Source organism: Rhipicephalus sanguineus, unplaced genomic scaffold, assembly GCF_013339695.2.
Source record: "Rhipicephalus sanguineus isolate Rsan-2018 unplaced genomic scaffold, BIME_Rsan_1.4 Seq896, whole genome shotgun sequence".
Lineage (NCBI taxonomy): Eukaryota > Metazoa > Arthropoda > Arachnida > Ixodida > Ixodidae > Rhipicephalus > Rhipicephalus sanguineus.
This window is the reverse complement of record NW_023616239.1, coordinates 1-27291: the sequence shown is the minus strand read 5'-3', so window position 1 is coordinate 27291 and position 27291 is coordinate 1. Positions and strand designations below refer to the sequence as shown.

Genomic DNA, 27291 nt, shown 5'->3' with positions numbered 1-27291 from the left:
CCTGGCCGAAAAACTTCTGCCCAAGTACTCCGGCCCTTACCGTGTGCTACGCCAGGTGACTGAGGTCACCTATGACATCGCCCCTCTGGACCACACGGCGCCCTCTACGTCTTCCAACGTCGTCCACGTCGCTCGCCTGAAGCCGTACCTTTCGCCCACCACCTGCTAACAAGCGCCGAGTCGGCGCTTTCGCCGCCGGAGGTCGATGTAGCGGGGTTGCAGCTATGACTGTGGGGAGGTGTGCGAAGAAGAGGCAGACGACGTGTCGGTGTTCTGAGAATACACAACCGCCATCTTGACTGCTGGACTATTCCATATTGTGAATAAGTTAAATATATTCGTAACAATATCGTCGTTTTGGGACATAAAATCCAACAATTATTATTATCACTTTCCTTGCGTGTCAATGCGTGTGCGTTCGCGGTTACTGTGCGGTTGAGAGACGGTATCACGTGTGGCACATACCCGCAAAACATGAACTCTGGTATGCGGGTATGAGCCACACGTGACTGAGAGAAAGGGTTTCATGACGTACGCGACAGATATTTTGCGTTATTCATGTCATGACAAGTGGATCGTGTTCGTCATACACCGATCCCCTACTATGCTAATTTTGGTTTACTACAAGTTATGAAAACGACTTGGAGAGCGCTCAGACGTAGGCGACCAGATAGATAGATACGTAGATAGAAACGGCCAAAGTGCCTGAGGTTCGCTAAGAAATGCTTCGCATTTAATAAATAAATAAATAAATAAATAAATAAATAAATAAATAAATAAATAAAAGGCGACGCCACCCGGAGACGGCGTTCTTAGAAAGGCCTACAATACACTGTACGCATCCCTTGGGAGGAGTCATCGGCTGCTCCGGTCCCCCGCCTTCGCACTGACTGGAATGGGGCTGAGTTTTTAAAGCAGCATGCTTCCGCGCAATAATTGTTTGAGCTGGTAGTGAGCGACCGTCCCGTGCGCTCTCTTTGGTCTCGTACGTCGCTGCGCGGCTTTCCTGTGGGCCGGCCACGTTTTGTGCCTAACTTGCTTTTGTTATTGCTGTCTCCGCTTTTCGGACAATTTTTATGCCAGGAGGGAACGGAAATATATTTTTGTCAACTGTGACTGGGAAAGTAATGAGTAGTTTTCTTGAAATTGCTCGTTCGATGTAATTGGTTACATTACTCATTACAGCAGGGAGTAATCTAATTGCTGTAATGTGGCATTCCAGCTGGCACACACACACACAAACTAAGCTGAAAAGACAGCCGCAGACACGATAATGGAACATTTTGGGTAGTTTTATTAGAAAATAAAATCGGCAATAACTGTAGCAATTAGGCGTGTTACGAACTTTCAGTGGCGGGATGCAATAGACTGCACGGCCAGTGAGATGCGCACTGCGAGTTGAAGAATGTTAGAGACGAGGCTCCACCAAAGGTCGTTGAATGTCCTCGTGTGCTTCACCAGAAGTCGGATAACGCCAGCCACGAACAGCAGCTGGGCCAGCATTCCAATGTAGTAAATCCTGAAATAAACACAGGCGTGATAAGGTGCACACAACATCCGTCACGCAATGCACACGTAAAGTGAACCGCGACCGAAAACCGACGTAACAGTGATCATTGACAGCTAGGCGGATCGAAGCCCAGCTGGCGATGCATCCCAGGCACTCGTAGCCTATGAAAAACAGCACCCATAGTAGCTTCTTGGAACTCGCTTTTTGCGCCTTCGTGTCACTCTTATGTTACGTCTTTTTCATGTCGCATATGCGTAGCACAGACGGCAAGTGTACGCTCCACAGGAGATGGCAAGCTGCTGCTGCTGCTGCGTGCAGTGAGGCAAAGCGCGAAGCATGCAAGCGACTGCTCGGGTTTTCTGGCAAGCTCACCTTTGGGCCGGCTCTGAGGCGGTGCTACACAAGGCCGTCCAGGAGGTTGGTTTGTTCTGTGTGCCGCTTTCATTGTGGCTGTTAAGGAGAGGGGTCGACATGCTTTTCAGGCTTGCGAGAAAGCACCCGAGCCACCTTAGCCTGCCTAACCGTTTGTTTGGTAGGTACGATAACCAAGTGCTGCTTGGGGGGTGCAATGCAGCAAGCAGTGTACTTCTAGCACGTGTCCTACGCAAGTAGGACTATCGTTAGCTTAAAGGAAATTCTGTCTGCGACTTTTCACAATAAATCAATGTTGTAGAGCGCTACAAGAGGGCCGAGATGTTGTATAGCTATAAACTATCCATAAGGCGCTGGGAGGCTATAGTATAGTAATAGCAGGTTTTTCTACAGCCAAATGCCATCTCGCTTTGCATGGCTCTACTGTGTGCTCGCGCCGTCCCAAGGAAGACGGTCAAGCGGGAGCACGGTATCACACTCGCTTCAGATCGCCTCCTATCTTGCTGCTCGTTGGCGGATGCAGCACCAAAGCAGACGACCGAACAAGTGTCAAAACTTGGCAATGTTCTGCACTCATCTAGCTCCGTTGTGCGTCAAGACGTAGCGGCACACAGCAGAGAGAAGACCAAAGGTGCCTCTACAAAGGCTGCAATGGTAAGTTGTTTGTCCTAATAGTGGTTTGAATGAGTTGCCAGCTACAGTGCGCTTAGATCTGGCAATACATCTGGCCTCAATATGATGACTCGTTGAAACCTTTGAGTCTCGACCCTACGAGGACACCTGGAGTTTCCTCCGTTAGCAACAGCCCGGAAGGAGCGCATAATACATGCACCTGAGCACTGGGCTCCGTCGCCGCACCTGATATACACCCCTGTTCTATAAAGTCGCTTGATGTGGAAAGTACCGCCATTCTTTTAATAGGACCCCTCTCTCACCGGTCGGCTAGGCGCTTTTCAAAGCGATGATTGGCCCCTCGAGCGCAAGTTGATGCTTTGCTTGTTGTTCACCGGTGCCATTACGGGGAGGTGTAGCTATTGCGGCGTTTCGCGTATCAAGGGACTTTCGGTGCGCACTCTGGAAGGGCTGCTGTTTATGTGGCTTTTGTTATGCCCGTGTGCTGCGCGTTTCAGTGCACCAGCCGGCGTGAAAATGGCTTCATGCTGTTCAACGTACTGCGAAGGAAAAACGACGTCGCGCGCTAAAGAAGTGGCTTCATAACTTGGGCCGTAAGGACTTCGTTCCGACCGAGCATACTGTGCTCTGTGAGGTACTGCGCATTTGTTCTTTGTACCTAAAGGGGCCCTGCAACACTTTTACAACGTGGTAAGAATCGGTAGTCGAGGCTCCTGAGAACACGCGAGCTAAACCTTACAGCACAGCACGCGGCCTGGAATTTGCATTTAATTCTTAGTCAGCTAGAAATCGTTCTCTCTTCTTTCGACAAATGAAGCCATATACCCGCGGCCATTGGCTGCTTTGAGCACAGAGATCTGCATAGTTATCGCGTGGTAGGTGCCCACGTGAAGGTCATGGCGCGAAGCAAGTCCTTTCCCCTGTGCCACCCCTTCCCTGCTTAGCTTCCAGCGCGTTCGTCGGGACGAGATAAGAGGGAAAGCAATTACGGCGCGCGACAATTCTCCGTAACTCCGCTCGTACTTGACGGATTCTAAAAATTTTGCGGTGGTCGATTCGTGAAGCAATAAACTCCTTTAAAATAAAGGCATTTGATGGTCTCTTGGAAAAGTGCTGCAGGGCCCTTCTAAACTACTGCGCATACTTGAAGCTTCAAAGGGGTACATATTAGCGCAATCTAGGAAAGAAAGACGAGAAACAAGCAGAAAGGTCGGGCGCTAGACTTGAACTGTTTATTCGAAAGGTGAGCCAGGACAGCTCAACAGTATCGGGAAAAAGGCAGTCACACTCACTTATCAAAGAACGCATTTCATCTTGAAAAAGACAGACAGGCGTATCGCTAATAAAACACATGCCTCCTGTAACTCTCGCGCTAACGTGCCACTACTCCTGCCTATTAACATGACTTCGTGAGGAAGAGGCTCCTATCTGCAGGCTACACAATGCGCAGGTAAGTTTCTTTTATTATTTATTGATAATTCATGTTCCCGTGCTCGGTCGTTGACACATAGCGCAGTTTGGCCCACGTGTACGTCGTCCACACCACAGCGGTATTTCGTATACTACGCCCGCTGCGCATTTCACGTAAGGTCTGGTGTGTTCTTCTGGCATCCGAGCTTTTGTCAACGCGGCTGATTCCCGGACACAGTTCAGCCAACTTGCGTGGCGCCGAGAAGACTACAGGCACACCGTACCTGTTGGCTGTTATAGGTGGGTCCGCGATACGCGCTTTGAGTCGCGTCGGATGTGGTGGATACAGCACACACGCAACACGTACGCACGTCAGGCAGACATGTTTGTTCTGACAAGATGCCGCCCCTTCCCAGGGTGGCCAGACTAGGCACATCCATGGCTTTTCGTGCGCGCACAGAGGGCGCCTGCTACTGCTGTATATAATATGCCCCCTTTTCTTGCACGGTGCAGGTGCTGACCGAGAAGTCTCACTGGTTGGTGAACGAACTTGTTCACCAGATCGAGTAATGGCTAAGGCTGGCATACCGTCCTTGGTGCTGCAAGGTCCATGTGCTGGCTGAGGAGTCTCACTCGCGCTCGGGAGAGGGTACAGGTTTTCCACGTGCCTTGCCCGAGGATGGCGCGCTGGAGACGATGCTTCTGTGTTCACAGGGTGCAGGTGTGCTTCTCTTAGATGGAAGCGGTTCCTGCGATATTGACCCCTATCGGGGCCTTCAATGATGAACGAACGTGGCTCACCTACCCAAAGCAGTGACACTGCCCAATTTCCACTCATTGTTCAGTCTGAACTAGACTCGTTGTCCGGGTTCAAATGGCTTCATGGGTGATGTGTGTCGGTCCCCATGCTTGCTCTTTCTGTTTTGATGGGCCTGAAGCCCTTGATGATGAGCTGTTGCTGGATAGTTTGGGATTAGGAAGTTCGGGTGAATTGGGAGCAACGTGCTAATTCGGCGGCCCGCCAGTGTTTTGGCAGGAGGTAGGAGCGTGGTTTTTGATGTTGTTCGGCAGTTCAGAAGAGATATGTTCAGGTCCTCTCCCGACTCTTGTGCCTTGAAGAATGCGTTTATTGTGCTGATGGCTCGCTCTGCTTGTCCGCTTGATCTGGTGTAGTGCGGTAATGATTTGCGGCGCTGAATAGACCACGAGGCATTGAAGCTTGCAAACTCTTTGCTGTCGAACGGGGGACCATTGTCCGTCATAATTTCCTGTGGAATCGCAAAACGGGCGTACGTCTTCTTGAGGCTGCATATGACTGCACGACCTGCAGTTGAGGAGAGTTGTTCAACTTCTACATACTTCGAGTAGTAGTCAATGACGAGTAAATGTGGTGATCGATCGTGACGAAATAGGTCTATTACCAATTGCTGCCATGTCAGGGTGGGCAGGGGGATGTCCATTAGTGGCTCGTAGTGGTTGACTGGCATGTTACGTTGACATGTGATGCAATGCTTTAGCATGTTTTCGACATCCTGTGTCATCCATGGCCAATAAAGAGCCTCTCGTGCCCTGACCTTGCATGCTGAGATGCCACGATGGCCCATACGCAGTTTCTGAAGCGCAGCTGGTTGGGCAGCTGCTTGAAGCACCAGACAGATTTCTCGGCCGAGCAGTCTCTCTTCACAGTACAGCTCATCTCTGCAATCCCAAAACTTGTGAGCAGATGGATGCACTTTTCGTTTTTCTGGCCAGCCGTCTTGTACATACTTGATTACAATATGAAGGGTCCTGTCAGCCGCTGCTTGCGCTCTGGTGAAGTCGTAGGTGTCACAAGATGCACCTACAAGCAAGCAGGCCGATGGACGGGTGTCCAGCGATGATGTGTCTACGAATATGGAGACGAGAGGGGTTCTAAAGAGGACATCTGCTGCAATGAGTCGTCGGCCAGGCATGAACACTAAGTGCGCGTCATATGACTGTAGGCGCAGCAAAAGACGCTGGAGTCTAGGAGACACAGAGTCAAGCGGTTTGTGCACAAGCCCATGCAGGTGTCGTTGATCGGTTTCGACTGTGACAGGTCACCCATACACGAAGTAGTGAAAATGCTTCACACCATATGTGACGGCCAAGAGTTCTTTTTCTATTCGTGCGTACTTCTGTTGAGCACTTCAAAGCGTTGCCGATGCGTATGCAACAGGCTTGCCTTGCTGCAACAATACGGCTCCCAAACCGTTAGAGCTGGCATCAACAGACAGGGTGACTCCCTTGGTTGAGTCAAAATATGCAAGGACCTGCGAGAGCAAGCGCTTTACCTCCTCAAAGTATTTGTCGGTGTTGGCATCCCACAGCCAAGGTGTGCCTTTGTGCAACAGCAGCCTAAGTTGATGCTTTAGTTGGGGTGATTGGGAAGTGAACTTTGTCAGGAAGTTAGCCATGCAAGAAGGCGCTGAAGTTCCTATCGACTGCATTGCTTGGGATACTGGGTGATAGCTTGCATTGGATCTGCTCTGATTCTATCTGCTGAAAGCACCTGGCCAAGGTGGTTGGCCTGGCAAGCCTTCTCTAGCACCCGGCGTACTTGTTTGCAGTGTCCAGCCACTGATCCTGAGGCAATCAAAATGTCATGAAAATACCGGTTAATGTGTTCTTCTGAGAACACTTGGTTCATTGCCTGCTGGAACATTTCTGGAGCATAACATATGCCGAATGGCATGACCAGAAACCGGTAGCGCCCATAAGGTGTTGTGAATGTGCACAGCCGAGAACTGGCATCGTCGACCTTCATGTGATGAAAGGCATGGGAGGCGTCGAGCAAGGTGAACACCGAAGAGAGGAGGGTTTCGAAGGTTGGCATTTGGTAGTGTGGGCGCTTGATGGCGTCATTGAGCTTTCGGGGGGTCAAGGTGAATCCGGAGGGAGCCGCCCTTTTTGGTGACGACAGCCACTGGACTGACCCAATCTGTGTGACCTACGCGATGACATGTTCTTCCTCAAGGCGCTGTAATTCTTGTTTGACTCTGTCTTGTATGGCCGCTGGGATTTTATGTGGTGCGGCTATGAACGATTGTGCATTTGCATTGAGAGTTATTGTGAATTCTCCAGGGAGACGTCCTGCTCCCTGAAATGCATCGCGGTGTTCTTCGATAATGCTTGCTGGTGTCCCATCTCTTGCTTGGCCGTCGACAGTTGTGGTACAGTGCTGTTGGTTGACCCGCTGAATCAACTTGAGCTTGCGGCAGGCGTCTAGCTCCAAGATGGGAGCAGTTGGAAAATAATTCGAAATATTAGGCGCGAAGTGGACACGGACGGAAAGGGAGACACACACAGGGCCACACACACACACACACACACACACACACACACACACACACACACACACACACACACACACAGGGTTCCACTGCCAACAATGTTTATTCCAAGAAAAACCCAGGTGCTATTTATACAGACAGTGTTGTCACGTTTCATTGCTGTGCGGTCACATTCAGGGTACACACAGGGTTCCACTGCCAACAATGTTTATTCCAAGAAAAACCCAGGTGCTATTTATACAGACAGTGTTGTCACGTTTCATTGCTGTGCAGCGACACACACACACACACACACACACACACACAGGCACACACAGGGTTCCACTGCCAACAATGTTTATTCGAAGAAAAACCCAGGTGCTATTTATACAGACAGTGTTGTCACGTTTCATTGCTGTGCAGTCACATTCAGATACCGCAACTCTTTCTGTGATAAAGATACGGAGGCCACACTCACGCAGCGAACACGGGCTTCAATAATATGCTTAGCCTCAATAATTAACCTATTCCACTTGTCTCGACTTTTGGCGATTACGGAGCATGCGCGAAAATCCGGTACACACTTGCAATCTCTGCAATGTACCGCCAGGTGACCCTCTCTGCCATTCCTAACATTGTTGCAGTGCTGTCTGAGCCTGTCGTTTAAGCACTGCTCTGTTTGGCCTACGTACTTCTTGCCACAAGACAGAGGTATATCGTAGACCACGCCAACCTGGCATTCGACATATTTGCTTTCGTGATTTACGGTACAGGCAGGTGCTTTTCGGAGGCAAGGATTAGTCATTCTGCAAAGTTTTGACAATCATGCAATACCAACACGCCCAGTTGATCACCCTCACATTGGAAAATAAGTTACACAGAACTTCAGTGGAATGCTGATGTGTCTGATGAGCAGCACTTAAGACGACACTCTCCCGGCAATGGCAGCGATTCGCTAGTGTGGGTGGTTACGCACGCACTGGGACCAGTGAGAACTGGGGGATTGGGCGATTTGTGCAGTTCATTTGCGTTGATGAGGTTCACATCAGAACCAGTGTCCAGTTTGAATCATGTCCCTCCGCTGCTTCGTGATTTGGTCGGCGATGAAGATGCGACGGCCTCCGGGTTGGCAGCTTGTGGCCGTCTCTACGAGCTGCCGTTGGCGTTTTCCGAATGCCCAGCGGAACAGGGTGGTCGACATTGCCAGGCTCTGTCCCCGAAGCGTCGGTGGTAGTAACACGGGCCGTTGTTGTCGGGTTGCCGCGACGAAGTGGTGTTAGGCTCACGGCTTTGCGAGTGGCGGCGCTGGTGCATCGAAAGACGTTCACCCAGGCGTTGTTGAATGGAGGTGAGCTGTCGATCGATGTCGTCGATACGGCGTGCAAGTTCTGCGGTGTTCAGCGGTGCGGCGACAGCCTCGATGGTGGGCGACAACTGCGGCAAGGAGACCTCGATGATGCGATCAGCAATCTCCGCAAGTTCGTCGAGAGGTAGCCTAACCCGAGGTTGCAGAATTGCCTGGACGTGCGGCGGGAGTCGTTGGAGCCAAAGCGCTCGCAGGAAGGAATCCTGGACTTGCATGTTGCCCGCGAGCGGACGCATGTGGCGCAGGAGCTGCGAAGGTTTGCGCTCAGAAAGCTCTGCGGACTGAAGTTGTCGTACCTTCTGTTCTTCCGAGAGCGACAGGTGGCAGATAAGTTCAGTCTTGAGGTGTTCATAGAGGTTGGCCGTTGGTGGGTTCGCAAGGATATCCCGGACCTCGTTGGCATAACGTGCGTCCAGGTGGGCGACGACGTAATCGTTGCGGGTCCGGTCTTGCGTGATGCGCGCAAGGGAGAACTGGGCCTCGACCTGGGTGAACCAGACCTCGGGCGAGTCCGCCCAAAACGGCGGGAGCTTGACAGCGACTCGCCAGGTGTCGTATGAGGCAGCGTGCGGGATGCCTTCTGTGGGTGCTCTGACGTCCTCAGCGGAGCCGACAGGCACGGCCTCGGTTGTGGAGGCGTTGCGAGAATGCCGCTGTTGCTGGGTCTGCAGCTCCTGTTGAAGTTGCTGCACTTGCTGGCGAAGAGCGGTGAGGGCTTCTGGGTCGGCCATGCGGGCGCGGTTTGTTCCGTTTCCGGGTCACCAGATGTGGGATGCCGTGTCGATGGAAAGACGCATGCCAACGTAAAACATAACGACTGTTTATTAGCATAGTAGCGGCAGCGGGGCGAGCATACCGACGCAGCGTTCAGTCGGATAGCGAAGGAATGATCACGTCCGAGCTTGGCAGCTTGGTTTTATAGCCACCGTCGGTGACGTAAGCCTCCGGTGACGCTGCGGTGGCGCTGTCCCTTATCGCAGGCGTGGTGTAGCATGCAGCCGTGTCATGCCGGGCTAGCTAATGACGAGGCGGAGGCGGAGGCTGCGCCGGGTTTGTGCGCAGTGTGTCGCCACAAAATCATGAATATGTTGTCTAGGTAGCGTTTATAGCACTAAGGTTTGGTATCACAGGATAAACAAATCAATAGTCCATGTGTTAGTTAAGCACAATTGGTCCTACTGACCCCTGTCCTCTTAACATGGTATCAGAGGACACGCACCCCTGTGAATATCGTTATGTATTGAAAAAGACGGGGTTCCCGTCAAAACGTCGACAATATAAGCAGTTGTTTTAAGAAGCTGCATCTACGTGTTACCTATAACCTCGCGGCAACCGAAGTTAACTTTTCTGCATTTAAGCACTGCCGAGAAAGCACGCATCGCTTTCGACGCGACAAAGTGTGAAGTGTGCTGCTCCTGGAAGCGCTGTGCATGCGTGCACCTACGCCAACGCTAGGGACCGCTGAGTACACGCGCGACCTTCGCGACGCGATAGCAAAAAACAAAGGCGAAGGAAAAAGCGATGCAGTCAACGCCTGAAGGTTTCGAAACATCCTGTCTATCACGCGCTCCTGCCTAAGGTGAGAGACCGGCAGTACTTCTGAAATAAATAAACTGTGACAAGTCTCAGTTCGGCATCCAGGAAAATTTCACACCTTAAAACCATCGTCTGAATCTCTCGCAACCCATAGAATGGCGCGTTTACGACGAAGCCTAATCATACACGAAAATGCTCACCTGTTGAGGTTTCTCCGGGCTGTTGGAATGGTTGAAGGGTCTTCTTTCAACACGTACCTACGCACGCCGAGTATGTACTGCTCCATGTAAGCCACCCAGTCGATGGAGCGAATGTCGAAGTCGAATGTCTGCAATTACAAGATGACGCCGTGCTTTCTCTAATATTCATCACACCGACCAAGAAATAATATTAATTGTTTGGGTTCAACGTCCCAAAACCACGATATGATTATGAGGGACGTCGTAGTGGAGGGCTCCGCGCACCTAAATCTAAGTACACGGGCCTCAAGCATTTTCGCCTCCACCGAAAATGCAGCCGCCGCGTATTCGATCCCGCGACCTTTTGGGTCAGCATTCGAGCACCGAACCACTAGATCACCATGGCGGGTGAAATACCAAGAAAATAGACCACCAATGAACTGGAGTAATACTGAAAGGCGACATAGTTGGTACATATACATCGTAATAACTTTCTCTAGCGCAGACTGACACACGCACAAAGAGAGACACTTCAGTTGACAGTAGCGCTGCTCTCTCTTCGTCCGTGTGTCAGTCAGAGAAAGTTATTACGATGTATATGTACCAATATTAGAATAACAGAGAGCTGAGCTAGTTGGTAAGTATTCATTCTAAAAAGACAGGGCGTGCAAACAAGGACACAAGAAAGAAGTCAGGACACCACAAACGCCGACTAACAACTGAAGAGACGCACAACGGCTGAAAAGAAAGAAGGCACGAAAACTTATCTGCGCATGCCCATGCAACAGGCGAACCTATCAATCCTGCACGCGTGGCGGTCTACGTTGAAGATAACTGTTAAGGCATTTGATTTCATCTTTATGCAAGTTAATCGACGGTTGGCTCACGCATGCGTTACCACTATTCTCGATATGCCATGCTTCTATCATCAGGCGCGTTTCTTCATTTCTATGACGGTACAACACTGCGCATTCATCGAATTTTGGCGTGCACTTACAATCTCGGCAATGTAAAGATAGATTAGAAGGTGAGCCTTCTGTTAGCGATCTCTTATGTTCCAACAATCTCTGGTTATGCACCGGCCCGTTTGTCCTACGTAGAAGCGACCGCAGCTGAAAGGGATCTTATACACCACACTCGTACGGCAATCAGTGAATTTGTTGGTGTGTTTTACGAAACAAATATCGGTCCGCTTCTTGTCTTTTACTCGCTCATTCTTCCTCTGCACAGCGGCGCAAATCTTACCTAGCTTATTGGCAGCCGTGAAAACAACATTAACGCCGTATTACTTCCTACTTTCTTTAGCCTGTGAGACACGCAATGAATGTACGGTATACCTACGACACGTTTCTTCTTATCGCTTTCTGCAACCATGCTCGGACTTAACACAATAGACTTCTTTAAACGTTCAGCGACCGTGGCCACTGCATCACGAGGATACCCTACATCTAAAAGACGCGTAACCTGTGCGTTAAAGCTATCACTCATTTTGTGCTCACACGACTTGGTGAGGGCTGATTTAAGGCAAGACATGGCGATACCGTTTTTTACAACCTTCGAGTGCTTCGACGAAAAATTTAACAGCGGTTTCGAAGATCTAGGAGAATACTGCCAGCACACGTGGTTCTTCTGGAACGTTAATGAAATGTCTAGAAATTGTATTCCATTATTCTGAGGCACCTCTTTTGTAAAGCTCAGCCCACCTCCATTAATTTCAAATTTTTCGCTCACGGAAGTTACCACCTTTTCAAAGTCCTCACCACTACAAAAGATCAAGTAATCGTCAACATAACGAAAAACCTTAATAACCGAATTACCTAAGGCGCCTTCCAAAAGATTGTCAATCTTGCTAAGGTATAATCACTAAGAACCGGAGCAACCTTAGAACCAATACATATCCCTGATTTCTGCACATAAACGCCTTCCTTCCAACCTACAAGCGTCGACTTTAAATACATGGAAAGGATTTCTAGAAATGCCCCGGTAGAAACACCACATTTATCGGTGAAAATCGTCTGGTGCGCTTGTTCGTTAATACAATCATTAACGCATTTTAACAAGTCCTCATGCGGCAAAGAATAATACAGGTCTTCAATATCCATACTAAAAGCCTTACAACAGCCGGGGTTCTCCTCGGAGAGGAACTGAACTAGTGCCTGAGAATTACGCATACGAAAAGGGTCTGAAAAACTCAAAGAGGTTAAGCAGTTCTGCAAATAACTAGATACAGCGACTTGCCAGGTGCCTTGCTCTGAAACGATTGCTCGAAATGGGATCTCGCTCTTATGTGTTTTGGCTGAAAAAAACAATTCTAAAGTAAGTGATTTAGCCTTCTTGACATTACAAGCTATTCTCTCAAGATTATGTCTTAACAAAAGGTCGACAGCACGTTGCCTGACTACCGATGGCTTAAGTTTTACCGTCCTAAAATTCTTTCTATGGCTGTTAATGCTTTTTCTGAGAACAAACTGTCCGGCATAATTACAAAAAACCCTTCCTTATCTGAAATTACTGGCCTGAGTTTCTTTTCGACACAGTAATTAACCAAAGGCTGGACAGGATCAGAACACTTGAGATGCATATTAGAACCCTTGATGCTAGCAACGCAGTCTGAAATGCAGTGGGAACGCTCTTCTTCAGGAACAAGTCTAGTGATTGTACGCGGCAAACTTAAAACGTCTATTGGTTTCAGGTTCGGCTTAAAACAGTATTTAGGACCTAAGGCTAGGGTTTTACAGTGACTATCATCTACGGCAGCTCCTCCAGGACTAGCAAGTTATTTTGCGGTGAAACAGTAGAAATAATATTCCTCTTACATGGTTGAAGTTCTCGAAGTTTTACCCTCCATATGAATTCCGCATGCTGGTTAGCTACCCTCATCCAGTCGGCGTATATCTGCTTCTGGCGGCGATCGTCACGCGAAGTCGAACAACGGACCTTGAGGCATTCCTGGTAAAATCTCACTTGACGCCATGATTCCGCGGTCAATATGGCACATATCCTCCTGGCATGTCCGGTAGATGGTTGCAGAAACCCGCACAACAGTTGAACTTCAACTGTTGTGCGGGTTCTGCAACCATCTACCGGACATGCCAGGAGGATATGTGCCATATTGACCGCGGAATCATGGCGTCAAGTGAGATTTTACCAGGAATGCCTCAAGGTCCGTTGTTCGACTTCGCGTGACGATCGCCGCCAGAAGCAGATGTACGCCGACTGGATGAGGGTAGCTAACCAGCATGCGGAATTCATATGGAGGGTAAAACTTCGAGAACTTCAACCATGTAAGAGGAAGATTATTTCTACTGTTTCACCGCAAAATAACTTGCTAGTCCTTGGAGGAGCTGCCTTAGATGATAGTCACTGTAAAACCCTAGCCTTAGGTCCTAAATACTGTTTTAAGCCGAACCTGAAACCAATAGACGTTTTAAGTTTGCCGCGTACAATCACTAGACTTGTTCCTGAAGAAGAGCGTTCCCACTGCATTTCAGACTGCGTTGCTAGCATCAAGGGTTCTAATATGCATCTCAAGTGTTCTGATCCTGTGCAGCCTTTGGTTAATTACTGTGTCGAAAAGAAACTCAGGCCAGTAATTTCAGATAAGGAAGGGTTTTTTGTAATTATGCCGGACAGTTTGTTCTCAGAAAAAAGCATTAACAGCCATAGAAAAGAATTTTAGGACGGTAAAACTTAAGCCATCGGTAGTCAGGCAACGTGCTGTCGACCTTTTGTTAAGACATAATCTTGAGAGAATAGCTTGTAATGTCAAGAAGGCTAAATCACTTACTTTAGAATTGTTTTTTTCAGCCAAAACACATAAGAGCGAGATCCCATTTCGAGCAATCGTTTCAGAGCAAGGCACCTGGCAAGTCGCTGTATCTAGTTATTTGCAGAACTGCTTAACCTCTTTGAGTTTTCAGACCCTTTTCGTATGCGTAATTCTCAGGCACTAGTTCAGTTCCTCTCCGAGGAGAACCCCGGCTGTTGTAAGGCTTTTAGTATGGATATTGAAGACCTGTATTATTCTTTGCCGCATGAGGACTTGTTAAAATGCGTTAATGATTGTATTAACGAACAAGCGCACCAGACGATTTTCACCGATAAATGTGGTGTTTCTACCGGGGCATTTCTAGAAATCCTTTCCATGTATTTAAAGTCGACGCTTGTAGGTTGGAAGGAAGGCGTTTATGTGCAGAAATCAGGGATATGTATTGGTTCTAAGGTTGCTCCGGTTCTTAGTGACTTATACCTTAGCAAGATTGACAATCTTTTGGAAGGCGCCTTAGGTAATTCGGTTATTAAGGTTTTTCGTTATGTTGACGATTACTTGATCTTTTGTAGTGGTGAGGACTTTGAAAAGGTGGTAACTTCCGTGAGCGAAAAATTTGAAATTAATGGAGGTGGGCTGAGCTTTACTAAAAGAGGTGCCTCAGAATAATGGAATACAATTTCTAGACATTTCCTTAACGTTCCAGAAGAACTACGTGTGCTGGCAGTATTCTCCTAGATCTTCGAAACCGCTGTTAAATTTTTCGTCGAAGCACTCGAAGGTTGTAAAAAACGGTATCGCCATGTCTTGCCTTAAATCAGCCCTCACCAAGTCGTGTGAGCACAAAATGAGTGATAGCTTTAACGCACAGGTTACGCGTCTTTTAGATGTAGGGTATCCTCGTGATGCAGTGGCCACGGTCGCTGAACGTTTAAAGAAGTCTATTGTGTTAAGTCCGAGCATGGTTGCAGAAAGCGATAAGAAGAAACGTGTCGTAGGTATACCGTACATTCATTGCGTGTCTCACAGGCTAAAGAAAGTAGGAAGTAGATACGGCGTTAATGTTGTTTTCACGGCTGCCAATAAGCTAGGTAAGATTTGCGCCGCTGGGCAGAGGAAGAATGAGCGAGTAAAAGACAAGAAGCGGACCGATATTTGTTTCGTAAAACACACCAACAAATTCACTGATTGCCGTACGAGTGTGGTGTATAAGATCCCTTTCAGCTGCGGTCGCTTCTACGTAGGACAAACGGGCCGGTGCATAAACCAGAGATTGTTGGAACATAAGAGATCGCTAACAGGAGGCTCACCTTCTAATCTATCTTTACATTGCCGAGATTGTAAGTGCACGCCAAAATTCGATGAATGCGCAGTGTTGTACCGTCATAGAAATGAAGAAACGCGCGTGATGATAGAAGCATGGCATATCGAGAATAGTGGTAACGCATGCGTGAGCCAACCGCCGATTAACTTGCATAAAGATGAAATCAAATGCCTTAACAGTTATCTTCAACGTAGACCGCCACGCGTGCAGGATTGATAGGTTCGCCTGTTGCATGGGCATGCGCAGATAAGTTTTCGTGCCTTCTTTCTTTTCAGCCGTTGTGCGTCTCTTCAGTTGTTAGTCGGCGTTTGTGGTGTCCTGACTTCTTTCTTGTGTCCTTGTTTGCACGCCCTGTCTTTTTAGTATGACTATCACAATTATAGCCTCACATAAATTTTGTAACATCGCGATTTGTTTTAATATATATATATATATATATACACAGTCAAGTAGATCCTCCGTGAGAAGTCACAATGTTGTTTATTTCGACGTTGCAGCCAGAGTCTGGCCTTCATCAGGAATGAGGGTACAGTTTGTTGGTGCTCAGCTTTATACAATCTTAGAGGAGTGAGGGTACGCGGAGTAATAATAATAATAATAAAAAAGAAAAAAAAGAAAAAAAAAGAAAAAAAAGAAAAAAAGTGAGAACATGAGGTAGACCCCCCCCCTTTTCTCCGGCCGCCCCCTTCCACCCCTCTGACGATCACTTTTAAGATGTCCGTGGCCTGCATCGCGTACTGCCTTTCCGGCAATACGCGGTGGCCCCCCTTACGGGTACGAGACGTCAACGTGGCACTGAGTAGTTAAAGGCTTAACTTCTTAAAAAAGCTCCTTTTTTCCCCACACCGCACCGGGGACGAGACGTCTACGGGGCACTGAGTAGTTAAAGGCTTAACTTCATAAAAAAGGTCCTTTTTACCCCACACCGCACCGCCGGAGCCACGAGGCGCTGCCTAGTCGGGAACAATACGTTAATGGCGGGAAGGATATGCAGGCCGCGGACATCTTAAAAGTGATCGTCGGAGGGGTGGAAGGGGGCGGCCGGAGAAAGGGGGGGGGTCTACCTCATGTTCTCACTTTTTTTCGTTTTTTTTTATTATATTATTATTATTATTATTATTATTATTATTATTATTATTATTATTATTATTATTATTATTATTATTATTATTATTATTATTATTATTCCGCGTACCCTCACTCCTCTAAGATTGTATAAAGCTGAGCACCAACAAACTGTACCCTCATTCCTGATGAAGGCCAGACTCTGGCTGAAACGTCGAAATAAACAACGTTGTGACTTCTCACGGAGGATCTACTTGACTACTTGCAACGCTACGGCCACTCCACCACGATGCCTGCCTATATATATATATATATATAGTAAACGTTCTGCTGGTGCTATTGAAACAGACCTAACTGCTGGAACTATGATCCAGCTAGTAAGTGGGACGCTGGAGCGTGTAGGGCCCAGTGCAAGTAACCGAACACTGTTCCACATAGCTGAGCTTTATCTGGAGCACTAGCTGCGCCTACGTAAGCAGAACTTTTTTGCAAAAAAGTTCCGCTTACTAGCTGGAACTTATCTGGAACTAGATTAAAAGTGTAGGGGTCGACAGGCTTGCGTTCGAGTGTTGCTTCGCGCCATCTAGTGGCGAAGCAATAAGCTGTAATAACCGATAGTGGTCGACGCAACACACAAGTGAAGGCATGAGACAAGCCGGACTTTCCTGACGGCGAGTAGTGATTTTTTGGGTGTTTGGAATAGTTGAATTTCAATTTTTGTTAAGGGGATGCAGGGCGAGGCAGCACGAGGACACACACAGAGGATAGTACTAGGGAGACAGAGACGACGAAGACGAGATCTTGCTGCCAACTGAAAGTTTATTGTTTGCTACAGACATTTTGTAAGCAGAGAGAAAAAAAAGGAAAGAAGTGAACAAGGATTGCTAAACACTGAGTGCAAAAATACCCCCACCGTTGGCGCCGGCGTCTTCCAGGAATGCAAGCTCTCTTTATTATGCATGGCCATTCTTTACGGGCCATGAAAGCTGCTTCCACAATGACGAGGGTGCCCGTGTGTGTGTGTGTGTGTGCGCGAGAAATTCATCTCAGCTGAAAAAAAAAAAACAGAGAGCAAGACAGAAAGAAAGAGAAAGAGAGAGGTAGAGAAGACAGAGAAATAAAGATAAAATCAACGAGAAAGAGAAAAAACTAGATAGGCAGAGAAAGAAAGAAATAGAAAGCTACAAGTACAATAAACAGATACCAGAAACAGGGAGAAAGAAAGAAAGAAAGAAAGAAAGAAAGAAAGAAAAGAAAGAAAGAAAGAAAGAAAGAAAGAAGAAAGAAAAGAAAGAAAGAAAGAAAGAAAGAAAGAAAGAAAGGAGGAAAAACAAAGAGAAGCAACGATGTCCACCCAGCTGTTCTCTTCCTTCATTCGAAGTAGTCACATTGAACAAGTTGGCTGTAAGGCAACACGCGCCATGGGGTGGCTGCGTAATCTTGCACACAGGAAAACAGGGTTGCGAAGAAATACATTGATAATGATTTACAAAATGTATGTGCTGCCTATTATGGAATTCGGGTGTGTATTATTTTCTGGAAGCGCGACCTATAAAATGAGACCCTTAATACTACTAGAGAGGGAAGCTTTGCTCTTGTGCCTTGGACTTCCCCAGTTTGTGGCAAATAATGTGTTGTATATCGAAGCGCGATTACCATATTTGGTAAATAGATTCAAAATACTTACCGTTCACACCTTTTTAAACATATATAATTCGTTTCGGAATCAGTTATTTTTACATTTTTATGAAAGATCCGAGCCTATTGTTCGAAAAACAGTGGTCGCGATTACACACCCCACAGATTTTATTCGTTCTGGCGCTGCTAGAACCATTGAAAGTAAAAATTAAACATATTGGCTCAACACGTACAATTCATTCAAAACTTCACATAGAGTTTGATAATATTTTTCCTCCGAATGCGAAACAAATGCCATTACGGTATTTAAATGATCAGTTGCAAGATTACATTGCGCACCTGACAACTAACATTTTAATTGCGACTGATGCATCCGTATCAAACGAAAAGGCTGGGATAGGCATCTTCTCTCCTTCTCTGGACTGGTCTTTTCCTGTTCAACTTCCAGATTACACACCTATCTTCATTGCAGAATTATTTGTTATTTTTCTGGCTCTACGAAATCTTTCATCAAGCACATCAGAAGCAGATATAATTACAGATGCTCTGTCACAATGTTCGGCGCTCTCTTCGGCGACAAACTCACCGCTCATTAATATGTTTCATCATTTATTCCCAGCAAACTTGCAAAAAATTCAGCTGTTATGGGCACCAGCCAGAGCGGAATATATATAAATGACATGCCGGACTCACTAGCCACAATATCTCTAAACGGACCCATTAAACCGAGAATACCCGATACTGTTTACGCGACAGCAATAAGATTTCGAAATGCGTGTCTGTATAATAAAAGAGACAAATTTTCATTGGATCAATTCAGCGATTTCGCACATCTAAGATTTTGCGGGAATAAGCAGTGGTGTGTATCACGACAATTAGAAGTTACTTTCACCAGACTACGCTGCAGAATTTTGAAGTTGAATTATTACTTACATAGAGCTGGACTCGGCACGTCACCGTTATGTCAGTTTTGCGGTGAAATAGAGAGAATAGAGCATTTCTTTTTATTCTGTCACCGGTATTCTAATCAGAGAAAAAGATGCCTCGTAGCTCCCCTTCCAAAGTTAGGATTAAAAATCCGTGTTGCGCAAATTTTATCATTTACTGGCATTCCATTAGCTTATAGCCACAGGGAGGTCCCCTCTGCTGTGTTTGATTACATACAGGAAACAAAAAGGTTACCATGGTAGTGTATATTGGTTTATTTTCATTAATAATTACAACCGGTTATTACATCCGTCAAAATTCACATCTGATAGTCTGACCGTTTGCTCTATGGAAATTTCAAGTATTAGCTATGTTTTTTTTTTTTATCCTTACAGCGTTTGTCTCTAGATTCATAAATATTTAACTGAAAGATGCTGCCGCCTGGTTCAAGGCCCATCCCCCTTCGTGGGTGCGTGCCATCAGCAAGAGGTCATCATCATCATCATCATCATCATCATCATCATCATCCTTCAGGCTTGGCACCACTAGTGCGAAGCTCCCGTGATTTTTTCTATCGCTCGAGCAATTGATATACATTTCTCACTTCCGTTTCCCAGCCGTTGTACTATGATCTCGGCCCAATTTTTATAACTGATTTACGCAATACAGCGCACGCTCCCTTGCACAACCTTAGCGATCTCCTATACATCAATTGGACAAACTTGTCCAATTCAAAGATTTCTGTGATAAAATAATGAACCGTTGTTTCGTCGGCCCCGCAACTTCACCAACGAGTAAATTACAGTTAAAAGGCAATCAGACCACAATAACAACACAGGAATGTTGAAGGGAATTTTATTCTAGAAAATTCGACTTCCCCAGAGGAAGAGGCTATTTTCACCTCGCCGCTTTTTGGAACATAGGGGAAGACCAATGGTTCATGTCGGCTACCTCTGGTTGGAAGCGGGAATGTGAGGCCCAATCACCAATTCTAATCTTGGCTCCTGCTTTCGTACTTTGCCTTCGCGTGCTTGGTGGTCTTGCGGACAGTCGTGCGCCTCCCACGTCTACTTGACGATCGGCTTCTAGGAGACTTCCTCACCTTCACACGCCCTCCTCCGTGCCTTGAGGATGCATGACTTCGGTTATGGCGACGTTTTTTGCCGCGCTTCGAGGGTATGGTGGTGGCCGAAGAAGTGCTTCTGGACCTGGCATGTCGGCGGCTCTTGCTCCTCCTTTTTCTTCGGTGGCTTCGCTCCGACCGAGAAGCCGAACTTTGACGGCTTCGGCCTTTACGCGCTCGTCCGCCATGGCGACTGCGGGACGAGTAGCTTGAACGGCCGCGGCTCACCCTCCTCCTGGCTCCGCGACGCCTTGGAGCGTCGCTTGCCGTGTCGACGGTGCTGCTCGGAGAAGAGCTTCTCGAGCGCTTTTTGCGGCTCACTCTGCGGGCTTTAGTAGGGACCGCTTTGCTTGTGGAAGGTGTTTCAGTCGCCGGCTGCGCTGCATCCTCTACCTTCCGCGACTTCCGAGCCGCGGTGGGCTTCGGCGCTATGGGCTCCACGGACACGGCCTTGGGTGGTCGACCCCGAGGCCGCTTGGCAGCCGGGGTCTCGGTGGAGGGCCCAGGGACATCGTCAGCAGCGGCAGCAGCGGTAGCAGCGGTAGCAGCTTGGCGCCTCACTCGACCGGCCTCAGGCGGATCCTCCTTGGCGTCTTCCGGCTTCTGCGTCATGGCAGCGTGGCCTCAGGTCTTTTTGCCCCGTCAGCCCTCGATCCCGAACTGCCCGCTCTCCCTCGAGTAGTCGCCGGCTGGGAAGCGGGATCCAGGAGAGGGCTTCGGTGCCGCACCGGCAAGACGCGGCCTGATGCAGCTGGCCGGTCTGAGCAGATGCCGCTGACTGAGCGCAAGATGCGTTCGCTTCTCGTGCACCGCGTTGATGATGATGATGATGATCCTCTACTCATGGCTCATACCCACTCTGGGGGATTGGCCAAGAATTGTAGATATGAAGATTTTAAACTACTAAGTTAACACAAAATACAAGCACACATAAAAAGAACTAGTGCAATAATTATTTCTACATTCAGCCCAGACTTCTCATCCTAACTAAAAATTAGAATAATGAAATTACTGTGGTACCGAACGTCTTCTTTTTTATTGATTTTTTTTTCTTATTGATTCATTGCTATTTTCGGAACAGGTTTGCATTTAAGAACTTAAAAACACATTCGTTTTGTTTCCTGAAGGAAAGCAATTACGGCATCAAAAACATTCCTGTGGCTGACACCCAAATCCGAAGCACCGAAGGTGAGAATAGCGTCTATTGTTAAAATTATCCCCAGCTTAGCACAATGAGTTTCAAGAAGTCTTTTTCTTTGTAATATATAGCGGCGACACGATAAAAAATAATGCTCTATCGATTCGATTTCTGAACAAAAGTGACAGAGGGGAGATATCACCAGACCAGCCCTGTGTGCATATAGATTCAACGGGGGCACTCGGCATCGTAATCTAGTTAATAATACTTCTAATTGTCTAGTTTGACACCACTGAATTTTCCATGGAAATTTTAGATGTCTAAATTCTGTCCATGAAGTTATTGATTCTATGGCGTCTGCTCGAAGGGAAAATTTCCTATACCTAATCGCAGTTATGCTGGCTACTTCAGGGAGGACCGAAATTATTGGACCGTTCAATGCCGCTCTCGCTAGTGTGTCAGCCATTTCATTTATTTCTAATCCACAATGGCCAGGTACCCATAATAATTTCAAAATTTTCAATTGTGGAGGCACTAGCGTAAGGAGCGTTTTTAAGGCAATTGATTTTGATGACATTGTTAGAGATGTACATACTGACAGGGAATCTGTTATTATTATTGCGCAATGGTCATTCAAATCTAGTTTTCGCAGCGCCAGTATAATTGCCGAGAGTTCCGCTTCAAACACAGGGGTGAAGTCCGGCAGTCTTAATGAAAATGACCAGCCAAGCGAAGGGGAGTAAATACCTACGCCTGCCTTTTCGTCAATTACTGAAGCATCTGTGGCTACTATATTTTTTGTTTTCGCGTGTGTAAGATAATCTTGCAGCCGACTATTTAACACCCTGTATGATTGAAATTTAGGCTTAGAGGGGAAAATCTCATCGAATTCTATCTTAAGATTTTGATTGGACACATTTGCTGCAGGCACATCTCGAATCTTCACGTTTATCCGGTCTAGCTGCTTCTGAACAAAAATATCTGTGGTGTACGAAAACGTGGCCAATGAGCCGCGTGCCTGTATTTCTTCTTCCTCGGCGCCGCCATTATTTTCGTGGAGATCTTAAGAACATTTTAATACACAGAGCAATGTGCAATATTAATAAAATAACATGCTCACATGCATCAAAAGAAAGCGCAGGGAAGCAATGTGTTTGACGCGTTTATATATATACACAGCATTAATCATTAAAAAATCATCATCGTAGAGCACATACGAAACAGCTCGCACATCTGCGAAATCTGAGAAGGTTTCAAAATGTGGTTTCATACGCAATCAGATGGATTCTCAAGCGCTTCCTCACTGAAACTCGATTGATGTTGTGTATTGAGCGTTATGCCCTTGCTAAGGACGTATTCGCGTAAGAATTCTTGAAAGTTAGTTAAATGAATTCAGCTATGTTGAAGTGTAATGTTTACATTCATCCTTTTCCCTCAATTCCTCGCCTTATCTCTGTTTGAGTGGCTTGCTTAATTGCTCGCTATATTTAACTGGCGCCTACCCTCTTCGGGGGATTGGCCAAGATGCCGGCGGTCAATGTAAAGGTAAACATTAAAACATTAGGGGGGAAGGGGGAAATTCACCTTCCTAGTATTAGAATAACGTAATCTTAGTTATACGAAAAAAATAAATAAATAAACAAATATATACAAAACAAACGAAACGTAGTATTAAGTATAATAAAATATTGCTCATACATGACTAATATACAGGCGTTTATCCGAAGTGCCGGACAAATGATTCTGGTTAATTCATTGACAGAGAATATTCCTTGTGTCTCCCATGAACTCGCAGAGAGCCCCACTGGTTTCCTGTTGCTGCAGTTCAATCTCCCAGCCCCAAGGGACAGAATAGGTTGACTATTTACTCGAGTTCTTACATTTTTGAATAAAAGTTCGAAATAACTTTTTGATCGGTTTGTGAATTGCCGATAGCTGATTAAAAACTCCTCGATCTCTTGCACCTTGCAAAATGCAAATCGGGAAATTCTGGATTTGGTCCCTTTACATTTGAAGAATTTTGTGAACACAGCCGTAGGGACAAAAGGATTAATTGGCATAGAGGATGTAAATGGATGAACAAGGGATGTGCGCGTTAGTGAATACGGCGTCTCGTTTTCGAATATACCACGATGTCCGCCCACACAGACGAGCACGAGCACGAGAGAGAGGGAGAGCATTTATTTGTACAAAGATAAGACATCTTCCTATTACGGTGGAGCTCTTAGTTCAGTGCCCCATTGGTTCTCGCGACTCCTGCGCTACTCCTGCGGCTCTGAGCTGGTCAGTACTAGACGTACGTTCACAGGGAGTAATCATTTGAATGCATATATTATAGCTTTACTTTAAGATGAGGTGAGAGATGGACACACGGATAACTACGGTATTTACTCGAATCTGAGCCGGCCCCGATTCTAAGCCGAATCCGGAGATTCGCAAGGCCGGAAAAAAGAATAAACTTAACCATTTTACTCCAATCTCAGCTGACGCCCCACTTTCGCACATCGTTTTTTTTTTTAGAAAAAAAAACATCACCTTAGAATCGAATAAATACGGTAATCGGTCACTACAACCTCTGTCGAATGGTTCACTCAAAGATTTGGGCGGCGACAGCCATTTTCTGCTTTCAGATTTTTTCTTTTATTTCATTCGGCGCTGCACTGATGATAATAGTTCGATTATGTAGTTTATTGTAGGTGCTCCAGAGTGAGAAATTTGTTCTAACAACGTTTCGTTGCTCAGTACGTTTGAGGTCCGGAAAACATGCTTTCTTGCAATAATAAATGCTGTGGGCGGAAGCCGATTTCTCCGATCGTTTTGATCCCGTGTTTGATGTAGTTCGATGAGCAGGAATTTTGCAGTGGCGGGTCGCCGGAAGCCTACGCCAAATCACGCGACGTCGAAACCACTTACCTCACGCCCATTATTACTGAGGTGTATTGTTTTCATTCAGGTGTTTTGTTTTCTTTTGTCGCCTACGGGAAACAGGTGTGTTCAACCATGATCTACAATGTTCTCTTCCTCTTCTTCAACCCACGAAACGAAACAATATATTCAGTCAGTCAGTCTATAGTCCACAAATGTGCACGACAAGGCGATGCTAGGAAGTTACAACGTCTTAGTTCTCTCACAAGTGGAAGAAAACAAAGCAGAGCGAGATTGTGAGCATTTGCGCATTTGCCACGAGGTAGAAAGCAAATAAATGCACGAAACCAGGTAATAGATCACATGAACGATAAACGTGCACGGAAATGAAATACCGCGGCACAAATGTTCGCAGTCACAAAGCAAAGTGACTGAGGAATAAGAGTTCTTTATGAGGTGTGTGAAAGGTGGGCTCACAGTAGTTCCAGGTTCTCCTAAGTATAACCAACAGTAATTGGTACCTGAACTTTTTACGTCCAGTGCACCCATTTGTAAAAGAAACTTGCAACTACAGGAAGTTGAGCGGGTTTGTAATAAATGGTATCTGGGATTTAACTTCCCGAACCCACTATATGATTCTGAGGGACGCCGTAGTAAAGGGCTCCGAAATTTCGACCACCTGGCTTCTTTAACGTGCACCTAAATCAAAGAACACTGGCCTCGAGCATTTTCGCCTTCATCGAAATTTCACCTTCATCGAGGCCTGTGTACTCAGATTTAGTTCCATGATAAAGAACCCCAGGTGGTCGAAATTTCCAGAGCTCTCCACCACGGTGTCCCTCGTAATCATTTCGTCGTTCTCGGACGTTACACCTAAACAATTATTATTATTCTGTGTCTGTTTCTTTCCATCTCTTTCTCTCTCTGTCAACTTATTTCTCTGTCTTTCTATCGTTTTCTCTATTTCTCTTTTTCATTCTATCTATTTCTTTCTTTCTCTTTCTTTGTTCTCGTTGTCTCGCCCATCCCAGTTATTGCATCCCACGTAGGACAAATCGGTACGGCGGGAGAGCGCGCGCCGGGGGCACGTGTTCGGGGAGCCAAGCAGAAGACGACGAAGAGGATGAAGAGAGGGCGCACTATCCCTGATTATGCGAGTTTTCGTGAACACTATACGGGTTTAAGTCGATCTTATGGACCGCTGTTAGCAAAGAGAGAGAAAGAACTTTATTTGCACCCGTCAGAGAGTATGGGGGATCGGGGTGAGACGCGGCTCCTCCTTTCACCTTGTACCCACTATCGACGCTGTTAAAAATCTTTCTGTATAAGTGGGTTTAAAAAACATTGGTGTCATCACATAACCACATCCATTGTTGGGCAGCGTACAAACGGACGAAACACGAAGGAAAAAGACGGCAGGGGACCTTCGTGTTTTGTCCGTTTGTGCGTTACCCAACAATAGATAGGCTCACACTCGTCCTCCATTTCTGTCCTACTACAAGAAATCGCAGGTTGGCATGCGCCACATGAATTGGGCAAGCCCCACTACCGAGTACAGCACGTGTGAGGGCTAAACGAAAACTTTGCTCGGTGAAGTGCAGCACAGGAAACACGTAAAAGAGGGTGAGAAAGAAAGAGAAGGAGAAAAGCAGATAGATATGCATGAAACAACGACATGAAAAAATAAAAATAAAAATCAAGACATGAAAAATCAAGACATGGAAGAAACAACTAGACACAATAAGTAGATAGAAAAAAAAACAGACAGCAAGGCAGAAAGAGACAGAGAGAAGAAAGAGAACTAAAGATAGAATCGGCGAGAAAGATAAAACACGGTGCAGCTTCGCACTAGCGGTGCCAAGCCTGAAGGTACAGTTTAGCTGGGCCGCCTTCCCCGTTGGTATTTATTTTTCTCTTTCTTCCTCTCGTTTTGTTTCTCTTAGTTAAATGAGAAACAGAGAGAAAGAGAAGGAAACGAGGAAATAAAGAAAGATAGATAGATAGATAGATAGATAGATAGATAGATAGATAGATAGATAGATAGATAGATAGATAGATAGATAGATAGATAGATAGATAGATAGATAGATAGATAGATAGATAGATAGATAGATAGATAGATAGATAGATAGATAGATAGATAGATAGATAGATAGATAGATAGATAGATAGGAAGAAGGAAAGAAAGAAGGAAAGAAAGAAGGAAAAAGAAAGAAACAACGAAGTCGACCCAGCCGCTCTCTCCCTTCAGGCTTGGCACCATTACTGCGAAGCTGCCATAATTTCTTCTTCGGCTCGAACAGTTGATATACATTTCTCACTTCCGTTTCCGAGCCGTTGTACTATGATCTCGGCCCAATTTTTAGAACTAATTTAGGACTGATTTAGAACCTTAGCGATCTCCTATACATCTATTGGACAAACTTGTGTACATGCATATTGCTTTTATAAATGAACCAAGATTTGTGTGGTAAAAGAATAAACCGTTGTTTCGTCGTCGCCGCAATTTCACCAAAGAGTAAATTACAGTTAAAAGGCAATCAGACCACAATAACACAACACAGGAATGTTGAAGGGAATTTTATTCTAGAAAATTCGACTTCGCCAGAGGAAGAGGCTCTTTTCACCTCGCCGCTTTTTGCAACGTAGGGCAAGACGAATGGTTCATGTCGGCTACCTCTGGTTGAAAGAACAATCAAGCCCAAAGAAAACCAATTCTAATATTGGCTCCAGCTGTCTTACTTCGCCCTCCCGTACTTGGTGGTCTTGCGGACAGTCGTGCGCCTCCCACGTCGACTTGACGATCGGCTTCTCGGAGACTTCCTCACCTTCACACGCCCTCCTCCGTGCCTTGAAGATGCATGACTTCGGGTATGGCGACGTTTCTTGCCGCGCTTCGAGAGTATGGTTGTGGCCGAAGAAGAGCTTCTGGACCTGGCATGTCGGCGGCTCTTGCTCCTCCTTTTTCTTCCGTGGCTTCGCTCCGACCGAGAAGCCGAACTTTGACGGCTTCGGCCTTCACGCGCTCGTCCGCCATGGCGACTGCGGGACGAGTAGCTTGAACGGCCGCGGCTCACCCTCCTCCTGGCTCCGCGACGCCTTGGAGCGTCGCTTGCCGTGTCGGCGGTGCTGCTTGGAGAAGAGCT

At 46.6% G+C, this 27291-nt stretch overlaps 1 protein-coding gene across 1 annotated transcript; it reads right to left on the bottom strand.

Annotated features, from left to right (window-relative positions):
• Window positions 1-1341: 1341 nt before the first annotated feature.
• Window positions 1342-20754, bottom strand: LOC119378613 (uncharacterized). Its single transcript, XM_037647687.2, has 4 exons — window positions 20536-20754; window positions 10318-10445; window positions 1883-1960; window positions 1342-1519 (listed from the first exon to the last, which is right to left on the bottom strand). Exons 1-4 carry the CDS (start codon window positions 20752-20754, stop codon window positions 1348-1350), a joined length of 597 nt encoding a protein of 198 aa, XP_037503615.2. The 3' UTR covers window positions 1342-1347.
• Window positions 20755-27291: the final 6537 nt, after the last annotated feature.